The sequence below is a fragment of the Dipodomys spectabilis genome, unplaced genomic scaffold (assembly GCF_019054845.1).
Source record: "Dipodomys spectabilis isolate Male_0828 unplaced genomic scaffold, ASM1905484v1 ptg000002l, whole genome shotgun sequence".
Lineage (NCBI taxonomy): Eukaryota > Metazoa > Chordata > Mammalia > Rodentia > Heteromyidae > Dipodomys > Dipodomys spectabilis.
Genome location: NW_024870679.1, coordinates 10472009 through 10484682, shown reverse-complemented (window position 1 = coordinate 10484682; position 12674 = coordinate 10472009). Strand labels below are relative to the sequence as shown.

Genomic DNA, 12674 nt, shown 5'->3' with positions numbered 1-12674 from the left:
ATTTGGAAAAACTACTATCTTCTGCTGCCTAATCGTTCCTGTCTTGAGGAAGATAACAGACTGAAATTACGATCTTAGAGGACCCTAGATTTATGTGATCAGCATTTATTTATTTATTTAATTGATTTATTTATTTTTGTGTCGGTCCTGGGGCTTGAACTTACGGCCTAAGTGCTGACCATGAGGTTCCTTCCTTCCTTCCTTCCTTCTTTCCTTCCTTCCTTCCTTCTTTCCTTCCTTCCTTCCTTCCTTTCTTTCTTTCTTTCTTGCTTTCTTTCTTGCTTTCTTGCTTTCTTTATTTTGGGTCCGGTCGTGGGGCCTGAACTCTGGGCCTGGGCACTGGCCCTCAGCTCTTCAGCTCAAGCCTAGCGCTCTACCACTTGGGCCACAGCACCACTTCTGGCTTTTTTTCTTTTTGCTTATGTGGTGCTGAGGAATCAAACCCAGGGCCTCATGCATGCAAGGCAAGCACTTTACCACTGAGCCACCTTCCCAGCCCTGTATTTTTCTTTCTTTGCTCAAGGCTAATGGCTCTACCATTTGAGCCACAGCTCTACTTTCTGGCTTTTTGGTGGTTAATTGGAAACAACAGTTTCACAAGCTTTCCTGCCCAGGCTGGCTTTGAGCCACAATCTTCAAATCTCAGCCTCCTGAGTACTTAGGATTATAGGTGTGCACCTGGCTTCAATACATATTTATTTCTGTGTCACGTACCTGGACTAATGAGAACCTTCCCTTCAAGTAGCTGATTATCTGGAGAGAGAATCCCCAAATCCAGGATGCAGTGACATACTGAGGTACTTTTAAGACTAATCTAGTCATAAGAACCGTAACTCCCTACAAGAGGTAGAGTCTCAGCTCAGATCTGCAAGATTTTGGCTTGGCAAAAGTCGATGCAGATGGTGGATGGTCAGAATGATCTCCACAAACTCTGAGCAGCAGGCTGCAGGGCATGGCTGGAGCCGCCTCCCAAGAGAGAGGGAGGGAGTGGAGAGGGCGTGTGTCTCAGGTACAGTGATACAACACAGTGATAGCAGGCAAGCCACATGAAGGAAAGAAATGAAACTCTACGAAAGACTAAGTGTAGTGGAGGAGACTGGGGACCAAGAGTCTATCTTTGAACCAGTCTACTTTGGTTTGAACCAGTTCCTAGCTATGTAATCTTTGGCAAGTTATTTAACCACTTTGTGACTACTGCAAGATGGATCTGGAGGACAAGGTCACTTAGAACTCATTCATTTCCTCCCTCTCTCCCTCCTTCTTTCTCTCCCTTCCTCCCACCTCCTCTCCATCCCTTCCTTTCCTCCTCTTTCCCCCCTCTCTCTTGCATTACTGGTGGCACTACTGGGGTTTGAACTCAGGGTCTTGCACTTACTAGACAGGCCCTCTACTGCTTGAGCCATACCTCCAGCATGTTCCCTTTCTGGACAATGTAGCGTGATCTCAGCATATGTGGCTCTGTGTTCATGAAGTTGCTTGCAAGGACACCAAGGATCCCTCTGGTTTTGTCCCTCTGATGGTTTGTGCCTTCCAGCTGTCATCTTCAATCTGCCATGATGCCCAGGGGTGGTCGTGTGGAGGGGTGTGGACAGAGTATCTCTGGCGGGTGGTCCAGAGTGGAGGATGGGAGGTGTAGGGAGATGGCTTTGGGCCAGAGGCAAGTTCCTCAAGTTGTCACATTCCAGTAAACTTGAGTTTGGCTTTCCAGTTATCATAGCAGTGTTATTTTTGAAATAAAGAGACTGGGACATCTTTGATTTAATAGTTTCACACTTTGACTTGTGAGTTTTAAACGTTTAGACAGATGGTGTGTAGATTTCCATCTGGACATCTCCCCTTGCCTGCAAATTTAGGAGTGGGCCTGGCTTGGAGTAGGCTGTAGGCCGGACTCAGAATAATGCTTGGTATCCACGATGTGTCCTCAAGAAACATTAGCCACAGTGATGCTAGGATTAGATAGAAGACAATGCTTTGGGAGACAACTACCATGGTCTCTGTGGTGGTGAGGAACACCACTAAGGACAGTGATGGCCACAGGACAAAGGGCAGGGCAAGGCAGGAGCGAGGGCCAGCCTGATGGCAAACTCCAAAATGTCTGCAGCTCTGGTGGGGCGGGGGGGGGGGGGGGGGGGGGGGGGGGGGGGGGGGGGACTTGAGGGTGGTAGGAAAGAAACTTCGAGTGTCTTGTAGGCGCAAGTGGGAGGCTTAGAACAGGATGAGATCAATTAGGGAGAAAAGAGAGAGAGATGAGAACCAAGAACAGAGCAGCTAGGAGCAATCCATTAAGAGGCCCATGCTGGGGGCGGGGTGGGAGGTGGGTGTCTGGAAAGGAGCAGACAGGGGGGCAATAATAAAATAAAGAGAAGTGTGAGGAGGAGTGAGCCACAATGGAGTTGGAGAAAGCGAGGACGGATGACTCTCTGGGTTGACAATTAGGGGTTGCTGCTGACTTCAGCTAGAGCTATGGAGAGAACGAAAGGCTTGGGGTTGCTTATGAGTGATGAACAGGAGAACAGCAAAGTAGATGCAGAAAACCAGCACTTCCGGCACACAAAGGAAGTGAGCTATGTCTAGTAGCCACCTTGAGAAGGAAGTGGAGTTCAGGACCAGCTTTATTAGGTTGAGGTGGCTCAACCTCAAAAAGGCTTCAGAGGCTCTACCTCTGAAAGGTAGAGGGAATGAGCAGTGGAGAGAAGGGACTGGCAATACATCAGGAAGAGTGAGAAGTGGAGGAAGCTCCTACCGGAGACAGGAGCAAAGAAATCACTTGAGTGTTTCACGTGGAAGACAGATAACTGAAATCACATATAGAGCTCAGCAAGGCCCAGCATTTACTGTGTGGCCACCACTGTTCTGGCACAGAGAATAAGAAAGAAATCCCACCAGACTGAGGTGGCTCCAACCTACTGAGGAGGCTGAGATTTGAGGCTTGTGGTTGGAGGTTAACCCTGGGCAGGAAAGTCTGTGAGGCGTTTCCAATTAACCACCAAAAGTTTGAAATGGAGCTGTGGCTCAAGTACTAGTCTTGAACAACAACAAGAACAACAAAAAGCTAGGGACAGTGCCCAGACCCTGAGCTGAAGCCCCAGTACCAGCACAAAAAAAGGAAATCTTTATTTATATGATGTAAGTTCTGTAATATAAAACCAAAAGGGAACCAAATAAAAAAACCAGATAAGCCAGGGTTAGAGGAAGCAGGGTTTGGACAGAAGTACCTATGGGACAGAGTCTTTCAGATGGAACTTTGTCCCCCACCCCCCCAAGAGAAGACACAAACTAGCAGCCAGGACGGACCTTGGATGTGGCATTCAAATGCAGATGATCTTTTATGACTAAGTGAAGCATGAGAGAAGAATTTACATGTTCAACAACAAGTTTTCATGATAAATGATTTGAGGAATGTCCTGAAGGCTTGCTGTGCTTATTGTACTCAACGTTTTAATAAAGCCAAGCGAATATCAGTAAGATTGATATTTGAACCTTCAATCCATTGAATAATTATTGTTTCTCTTCTCCCTCCACCAATCATTTCCACGGAGATCCAATCTAACTCAGCTAAATCTGTTTAAGTCTTAGGGCCAATCCATCATAGCTCTTAAGTCATTAATTAAATGAAGGTTTGAAAGAGAAGAAAGAAAAGCAAGGGAGGTATGTTCTGTCATCCTGAAAGACTAGTCTTAGGAACAGACTGAAAGACAGAACAGATCTCTCCTAAGTGGCAGAATGAAGGAGGGGAAATGCTAAATTCATAAGCAGGGATTCAAAGCAGAAAGGGGTCTTTGTTTTGTGCTGGTCCTAGGGCTTGAACTCAGGGCCTGGACTTTTTTCCTCACTTTGAGCCATAGTTACAATTCAGCTTTTTTCTTCTTAGTTAGAGATAAGAGTTTCATAGCTTTCCTGGCCAATCAGGCTTTGAATCTTTGTTCCTGAATGGCTGACGAATGGCTAGATCGCACATGTTTGAAGCCATTGAATGGACACTTCTTATGACATGCAAAGAATCCACTATGAGGCCAATTAGGGATCCACTAACCTCATCATGTTCTTCTACGACATCCTGTTACTGTATTCCCTATTGAGCTAAACTTACGAAATCTAATTTTGCTAGTGGAAAAATAGTTTGTTGGGGAGAATACTCTTGTGAACAACTAACTTTCCAAAGGAGTGAATGAATTAGTATTTGTGCAAAAGCAAACTAAAATATCAGACTGCAAATCTCAAAGACACCACACAATGAAAAAAGGCCTGAAATGAAACACCATCTTTGTTTTCACACATTGGCTCCTTTAGTGCCTTCCCTTCTCCCTTACACCCACTTTATTTATTTATTTTTTAATATATATCATTGTAAAGATACTGCACAAAGGGGTTACAGTAAGGTAATGAGTACATTTCCTATCGAGCATTGTTACCCCCTATTTTGTTTTACGCCTACCATCCCTTCCCTCCCTCCCAACTCCTCCCCCCCTCCCCCCACTGAAGTTGTAAAGTTCGTTTTCAACATAATGTCTTATACATCTCATTGTTACAATGGGTCAACATATCCCTATTTAAGCATTTCTTACACCCACTTTTAAAGAAAAGAACACACACACACACACACACTTTTTTTTTTTCTGGTCCTAGGGCTTAAACTCTGGATTTGGGCACTGTCCTTGAGCTTTTTCGCTCAAGGCTAGCATGCTACCACTTGAGCCACAGCTCCAGTTGTGACTTTTTGGGATTAATTCGAGATAAGAGTCTCATGGACTTTCCTGCCCGAGCTGGCTTCAAACCATGATCCCCTGATCTCGGCCTCTTGAGTAACTAGGATTATAGGTGTGAGCCAATAGCACCTGGTAAACCTATATTTTAAAGCAGTTTTTGTTTAGCAAATTGGAGCAAAGGGTACAATGATTTCCCAAACCAAAATTTGTTCTTCTCCTACAGGTTGATAGCTTTTCTGGCAACACATTCTACTGGAGTGGTCCATTTGCTCAGCTGGTAAAGTACCCAAACACGTATTCACTCAGTTTCTAATGTATGTTAGGGTTCACTCTGAGTGGTGTACCAACTATGGATGTGGATAGATTTATAATGATGATTATGTCTACAGAGTAAATTCAATTAAGCTGAACTCTGAACCTTCATCCTTTCTCCCCCCCCCAATTCCATGCTCCCCAGTTTTACCTTTCCCAGAAGATCATAGAGGTAGAATTACACAGTGTGTAGCCTTTTCCAGATTGACTTCTTTCACATAGAAATATGCATTTAAGTTTCCTCCACCTCTTTCAATGGTTTGATAGTTCATTTTTTTATTTCTGAATAACATCCTATTGTTTTGATATACCACTGTCACCTACCTAAATCTGACCATGTTGTTTTTTTTTAACCTCTCCTCCATTCTTTGCACTGCTGGAACACAAAGACAAATTCCAGAGAGAAGTCAAGTGATGAGGAAAAAAAGAAAGCCCTCAGATTATTATTTAAATTAAGGCTTTCAGACTTTCTGTGGATAATTACCCTTGTCTCATTTTACAAGGAGGGGGGGTGGTGAGTTTCAATTAGAATATAAAGTAGTCCTTCTAATGTGGGAATGAAGAGACTAGTCCTAAGTATTTGGGTTGTATTTATCTCTGAGAAAAGTCTAGCCTCCAGCATGCATCAGACTGAGATGAGAGAATCTGGGGAAGTGTAATAAGATTTCCTTCTAATGTGGAAGGGAAGGAAGGACAGGGAGGGAAGAAAAATGAGGCAGAGTAGAAAATAAGTTGGCTGAGAGGATGAGAGAAAAGAGAGGGAGAAACTTGCTAAGCACAGGAGTCTCCGAGCAAGGTATTTTTCTTCCCTTTACAAGTTGGGAGCTGTTGAATAATTCATGCCGAGCGTGGCAAGGCTTTCTCTTCCCTGCGTGATGTATAACGGAGCAGGAGAGAGTTCTGAGTGGGTTCGTCACATCAGCCACCACCCTTGGTGCTCTCCCCTGGAGCTCAGCCTCTGCAGCCTGGCATCTTTGCTGCCTGCCTGCCTGCCTGTCTGCTTGCCTGCCTGTGTGCCCACCTGCCCGGGGCTTGCAGCCTGCTGGCACCTTACTTTCTCCAGTTCTGCTGCCAACTGAGAAGACTTCCCACAAGCTGCCGCTTCCTGCCTGGGACAGGTGTTTGGATGCTGTTTGGTAGAAGCTGGGCCTTTGCCCCTGGCACGGATCCCAAGCTGAGCGCGGAGTTTCTCCTGTTGATTTCTGGACCACAGATACTGCTGCCCGAGAAGGTATTTCCCCCTCTGCTACTGTCACCAGCTCGGGACGAGCCCCAAAGCCAGCTCCCCTCCATTCTGTCCCCCCTCTCATTCTTCTTTATTTTTTTTCTTCTCCCAGCTAGGATAGGTCTCTTTGAAATTAACAACTCCAGCTGATAATATACTCTACTATACTCTGTGTGTGTGTGTGTGTGTGTGTGTGTGTGTGTGTGTGTGTGTGTGTGTATGGGGGATGAGAAGAGGGGACTGCTCTTGGTTTGGCCTTTGGTCCTGGGACTTACCTGGAGCTGCTGTGTGTGCAAGGCAGCTTCCCCCCCCCCCCCCCCTCCACCCCGGCACGGGAGACATTTCCCAGGCAGGCATCTTGTCATCTGCCACCCCCATTCTCCTTGATCTCCCCCCTCCCCTCCACTCCCTGAGCCCATTATTCTGCTTCAGCCTCCGGTGGGTGGCAGAGGGCCTCCAAGGATGTCTCTGCCCTTCTCTCGGCAGGCAACCAAGTGTCACGATGGGCCGACGCTAGGGCTGGAGGGGTGAAGAGTTGGCCAGAATGACCAACTCCTCGTCCCCATCCTCCTCCACCACCGGGGGGTCGCTGCTGCTGCTGTGCGAGGAAGAGGAGCCGTGGGCGGGCCGGCGCATCCCGGTGTCGCTCCTGTACTCGGGTCTGGCCATCGGGGGCACGCTGGCCAACGGCATGGTCATCTATCTCGTGTCGTCCTTCCGAAAGCTGCAGACCACCAGCAACGCCTTCATCGTGAACGGCTGCGCGGCCGATCTCAGCGTGTGCGCCCTGTGGATGCCCCAGGAGGCCGTCCTGGGGCTCCTGCCCGCGGGCTCGGTGGAGCCCCCCGCGGACTGGGACGGCGCCGGGGGCAGCTATCGGCTGCTCCGGGGTGGGTTGCTGGGCCTGGGGCTCACGGTGTCCCTCCTGTCCCACTGCCTGGTGGCTCTGAACCGCTACCTCCTCATCACCAGGGCGCCGGCCACCTACCAGGTGCTGTACCAGCGGCGCCACACGGCGGGCATGCTGGCGATGTCCTGGGCGCTCGCCCTGGGTCTGGTGCTGTTGCTGCCGCCTTGGGCCCCGCGGCCGGGGGCCTCGCCGCCGCAGATCCACTACCCGGCGCTGCTGGCGGCGGGCGCGCTGCTGGCGCAGACGGCGCTGCTGCTCCACTGCTACCTGGGCATCGTGCGCCGCGTGCGCGTCAGCGTCAAGCGGGTCAGCGTGCTCAACTTCCACCTGCTGCACCAGCTGCCCGGCTGCGCCGCCGCCGCCGCCGCCTTCCCCGCCGGGCCCGCCGGCCCCGCCGGCCCGGGCGGCGCCGCCGCGCAGCCGCAGCCTCTGCCCCCCGCGCTGCAGCCGCGCCGGGCGCAGCGGCGGCTCAGCGGGCTGTCGGTGCTGCTGCTCTGCTGCGTCTTCCTGCTGGCCACGCAGCCGCTCGTCTGGGTCAGCCTGGCCAGCGGCTTCTCGCTGCCCGTGCCCTGGGGCGTGCAGGCGGCCAGCTGGCTCCTGTGCTGCGCGCTGTCCGCGCTCAACCCGCTGCTTTACACCTGGAGGAACGAGGAGTTCCGGCGCTCCGTGCGCTCCGTCCTACCGGGCGTCGGGGACGCGGCCGCCGCCGCCGCCGCCGCCGCCACCGCCATGCCAGCCATGTCCCAGGCCCAGCTGGGCACCCGCGCCGCGGGCCAGCACTGGTGACCCGGCCGGCTGGCCGACGGCCCATGATCCCCCTTGTACGGTCTCCCCCTGATTCCCTCCATCCCTCCCCACCCCAAACCCGGCAAAGACTCCTGGAAGCCCAACAAACCCCCACCCTTCACCCCCCCCATCCATCGCCCCAGGGCAACACCTGAACCCGGGTCTTCCCTGCAGTGGGGCCATGGTGTCCGGCCACCTGGGGTGTTAGTTATCCTTCTGTGTCTCTGTGTTAGAGAAATCCTCAAGTCAAAACTCTGCACAACTTGCCATTAAAAAAAAAAATGAACCAACCAGGTAATTTATTTTCCAGACAGTTTTGTGTTTAAAAGAGAGATTTCAGGAGAATCTAACCCTTCCCACTTTTCATCGTCTTACCTAGGAAGCTCCTGGAGTGTGCAGGAACGAAAGGAAATACTACTGGGGAAGGAAGAATAGGCAGAGAGGATCTGTTGGTAGATGAAATCTTGGGCTCTTAATCTGGAAGACTGAAGCCGCAGATGTGTACAGAGGTGTGTAACATGCCACGAAAGATCTCAAGCCCCTTATTCTTAAAGTGTTTTCTTTCTTTCTTTCTTTTAAAATAGAGCCAAGTCCTTTTTGAATGAGATAGAATCTTAGCCAGTGGGAAAACAAACCACACTTCCTCTTTTACACTCCTTTTTCTTCACATCTCCTAAGACGGGTTGCATTTCCAGCACGGAGTGCTACAGTGTGAACCAATTCTAGTTTGTTCATTGATGGTCTGGAGCCAGAAACGGAATTGGGAAAACAAGAGGATTTTCTTATTTTAGGTACCACGTTCACATTCTTCTAAAGCATGCACGTTTGTGGCCGCCTTCATTTTGTAACCAACTGATTTGCCTTAAGACTGTGGTTGCAAGCTTTGAACATTCTGTACTATAAATGGTTGTTAGGGAGAATAAGTCCTTCTGTTTTCTCTTTAAAATATCTCCATGCACATGATATAACGAGACACTAACAACGCCATAGCTGCATAGCTAATAGTAGCTGCCGTTGCATGCTCTTAGATGCTAGAACTTAATGGGCATGTGGTATCCTAAAGCAATACCCATCAGACAAGGACATTTGACTTCTTTCCGAAACTAAAAGAACTGGCCTTCAATCATTTGAAAAGAGACACAGAAATACCTCTGGCTAGCTAGAGATCTTCTCGTTTTGACCTCATGTATGAGAAAACTCCTGATTGGGACTTTATGTTCCAATTATGGAACTGTAGTTGAAATGGAACAATAATACACTTTGGCTCTGCAAAGCTACCTGTGCTCTTTCAGGGTTTAAATAAATCATTCATTAGGAAGGAACACTGTTTTGTGTAAATTCATAGATATTGATGTTTAACATTAATCTCATGTCTGTTAAAGGCAGTGATATATATATAACTATATATAACTATATATATAATATACATATATATGAGTTCAACTGGGACTCTTCTGAAATGTATTATTTTGAAGCTTATCACTTCTATCTTTGGCACTAAATTTATTTAGAGACATTTGATATGCAACACCATGTGAAATAACCTTATACAATTAAAATGGGAAGGAAGTAATATTAATCATTTACCAGACTGCTAATGACATCAAATCTGGGGCCTACAGTCAAGATGAACTGTACCATCCAGGAACAGGACAGCTGGTTTAGTGACACTCCTGGACATTTGAAGCCAGGATACCAGGAACATTTGTGAACTTGAATACTTATGGGAAACTTTGACCTGTTTGTAGTAAAAGAAAATAAATATGTTTGTCACGGATACAAATCATGTCATTTTATTGATCTATCCTCTTTATGCACGCATCATTTCTCTCTTACTAAAATTTTGTCTGTTCCCATTTTCCTTGATTCAGAATGTTTAATTAAAGCTCACCTGCTCTGCTTCCCCCCCCTCTGTTTTTTTTCTGTCTCTTCTGCCTCTGTTTCTCATTTTCCATCACTGTGAGGACACAGAGACAGAATCTATGGTATTTCCAGGCACTGGAAAGGACACTAGTAACTGCTCTTGGCTGTCTCTAATTTAATTTTTAGTGTCTTAAATGGTTTCTGCTTTATATGTTAAGGTCCACACATCAGCAGCTAAAAAATTAGGCATAGCTGGGTTCACAGTTAATGGCTCACACCTATAATCCCAGCAACTCAGATGGCTGAGATCTGAGGACTGAGGTTTGAAGACAATTGGGACAGGCAAATTGGAGAAACTATTATCTATAATTAACCAGCAAAAAGATGGAAGTAGAGGTGGGTTCAGTTGGTAGAGCACCAGTCTTGAGTGAACAAGGGTGAAGTCCAGCATGTAAACTCAGTCTTTGGTGTGCACGCACACACGTGCTCACGTGTGCACGCGAGCGCGCACACACATACACACACACACAGCATAATCTCCTTTCTGAAAGTGTCGGGAAATTGGTTGTAACAATAGAGCTGAAGATTTTCCTTTTTGAGAGATGGGGTTAGGGACCACTTTTCTAGATTTGTCAATAGATGTTTTAATTGGGCCTCTATTGGTAGCTCTCACCTGAGCAATGCAAACAATTTCCCTTTCTGTTCTGTAATTTGCCACACATACAAATGGCTTTGCCTTTGTTTCTGGTTAGTGCCCAGAACCATCTGCTGGCTCCATGCCATGTGGGAGACCTACTTTAGATTAATTTACTAGTAATTAACTCCACGGGACTGAGTCACTTTTAATCTCAAAGTAGCAATAATGTGTCTAAAAATGCATTCCTAGGGCAGGCACTAGCGGTTGAAGTCACCGTGTAGACAAATTAAGTTAATGGAGATTGTGTTCTTATTTAAATGAAACCACATATTATCCACTCAGGAATTTAAAAAAAAACAATTGCTATTGTGGGTTGCTCTAATTTGCTTTATCTACTTTTTGTTTCCCTTTAGGTACATTTCTGTTAAGACATACAGTACCGCTTAATGGCAAAATTCTAGGAAGCATTAAGCTCTTTTCTCAGTCAGTTTCATGCAAAGAATAGAACTCACAGCTGGTCTTTCCTTTAAATAGGATAGGGAGAGTTCAGGTCAAATCTCTTAGGATTGGGAACAAGGGGTTTTGCAATGGGGTGTTGTTCTCTTTAGGGGGACTTTGTGGGGAGGGGAGTGGAGGGGAGGAAGGAGAGAAGGACCAAATCCCTCATCTTAGTACTCTAATGGCTTGAACTCAGAGCTTTGCTCTCTCTAAGCTTTTTTGCTCAAGGCTGGTACTGTACTATTTGAGTTACATCTCTACTTCCAGCTTTTTGTTAGCTAATTGGAGATAAGAGTCCCTTGAATTTGTTTGCCTGAACTGGTTTCAAACCTTGATCTTCAGATCTCAGCCTCCTGAGTAGTTAAGATTACAGCCATAAGCCTCCAGTGCTTGGTGTAAGGGAGAAAATTCTCGAAGCTGTCTGCTCACTGATGGAACAGATGCAGGGCCGCCATATTCTGATGTCCATTGTGCTGTTTGACTCCAGCATTTCAAGGTCACCTTTACAGTGCCTGGCATCTTTAGCAGTCTTACCCGGTGACTTGACAGAGGCCATGAACAGCCTATATTTAAGTGAAGAACCTGCAGAGAAATTATGGTTGAGGCCTGTCCTTAAGGCTTATGGGTTGTAGAGCTAGAGTAGAGTGGGGACTTGGAGGGACCTTTGCTCCTAATCTACATTTTCATGTCTCCAGAGACCTCGCAGGGATGCCTGTCACCCAGCCCACAGGCCTAATCTCTGGCTCCCTTCCTCTCCCTCTGCCAGACACTTGCCCACCTTTAAGATCTAGTGGAGAGTGCACACGGGCCATTTCATGTCCTGAAAGTGGTCTTCAGCTATCTGGGCAGAGATTTCCTAGGTTCCAGGCCCCAGTGCCTACAGGGGAGAGGGAAGTTTGGGCTCTAGGTTGGCATGTTTCATTGGGATTACTTTTCTTGTGGCACAGGTGGCCGGGGAGAGTAGGAACAGGCCCTTTAAAACAGGAGACCCCCGTGGAGGCCTCAGTTTCTCTTAGAAGCCCCCTCTTGATACCCTCTCCTGGCCTGTCTATTCACAGATGCTGTGAGCAGATCTGTAAACAGATTCTGTACACAGATGCCCCACACAGGCTTCTCCTGCTGCCTAACTGGCCTGGGCCAGTGCAGCAGGTGTGGAGGCTGGTAATAAGGGAAGAGGAAGAGTATGGATGAGGCAGGCTGGATTTTGATGGGTCCAGGGAGATGTGTTGCATAGATCTTTCTACTTCTGTGCATCTTTGAAGTTTTCATAGTCATTTTTTTGGCGGGGGGGAAGTGAAACCAAACCTCAAATCAAAAATAAAAAGAATGACTGAAAGAAGAAAGAAGGAAAGCAAGCAGGAAAGCAAGAAAGATAAAAAGCCAGGCATTGATGCTCAAACCTGAAATCTTAGCTGATTAGGAAGCTAAATTCTAGAGGTTCCAAGCTAGCTTAGGGAACACAAAAGTCTAAGAGACTCCATCCTAATAGAAGAAGCTGGGTGTGGTGGTGAGCACATGTCATTCTAGCTACAATGAAAGTATAAAATAGGTGAACTGCTTTCAGGCACAGACTTGGAAAGAAGAGAGACTGTATCCCCCAAAGGCTGGAGGTATGGCTCAATAGTAGAGTACCTGCCTAACAAGTGGAAAGGCTAGAGAGTTCACACCCCTCCTAGTACTGCCTACCTCCAAAGAAAAAGAAGGCCACAAGGAAGAAATGATGAAGAGAGGAAGAAA

General features: G+C 47.4%; 1 protein-coding gene across 1 annotated transcript; it reads left to right on the top strand.

The window, feature by feature from the left end:
- The first annotated feature begins 4795 nt into the window (after window positions 1-4795).
- Gpr88 (G protein-coupled receptor 88) lies at window positions 4796-7939 on the top strand. The gene is made up of 2 exons (XM_042681394.1): window positions 4796-6249; window positions 6730-7939. The coding sequence occupies exon 2, from the start codon at window positions 6788-6790 to the stop codon at window positions 7937-7939; it is 1152 nt and encodes a 383-aa protein (XP_042537328.1). The 5' UTR covers window positions 4796-6249; window positions 6730-6787.
- Window positions 7940-12674: the final 4735 nt, after the last annotated feature.

Excerpts from the sequence above, each read along its gene's own strand:
- Gpr88 (XM_042681394.1), top strand. The coding sequence starts at position 6,788 with ATGACCAACTCCTCGTCCCCATCCTCCTCCACCACCGGGGGGTCGCTG.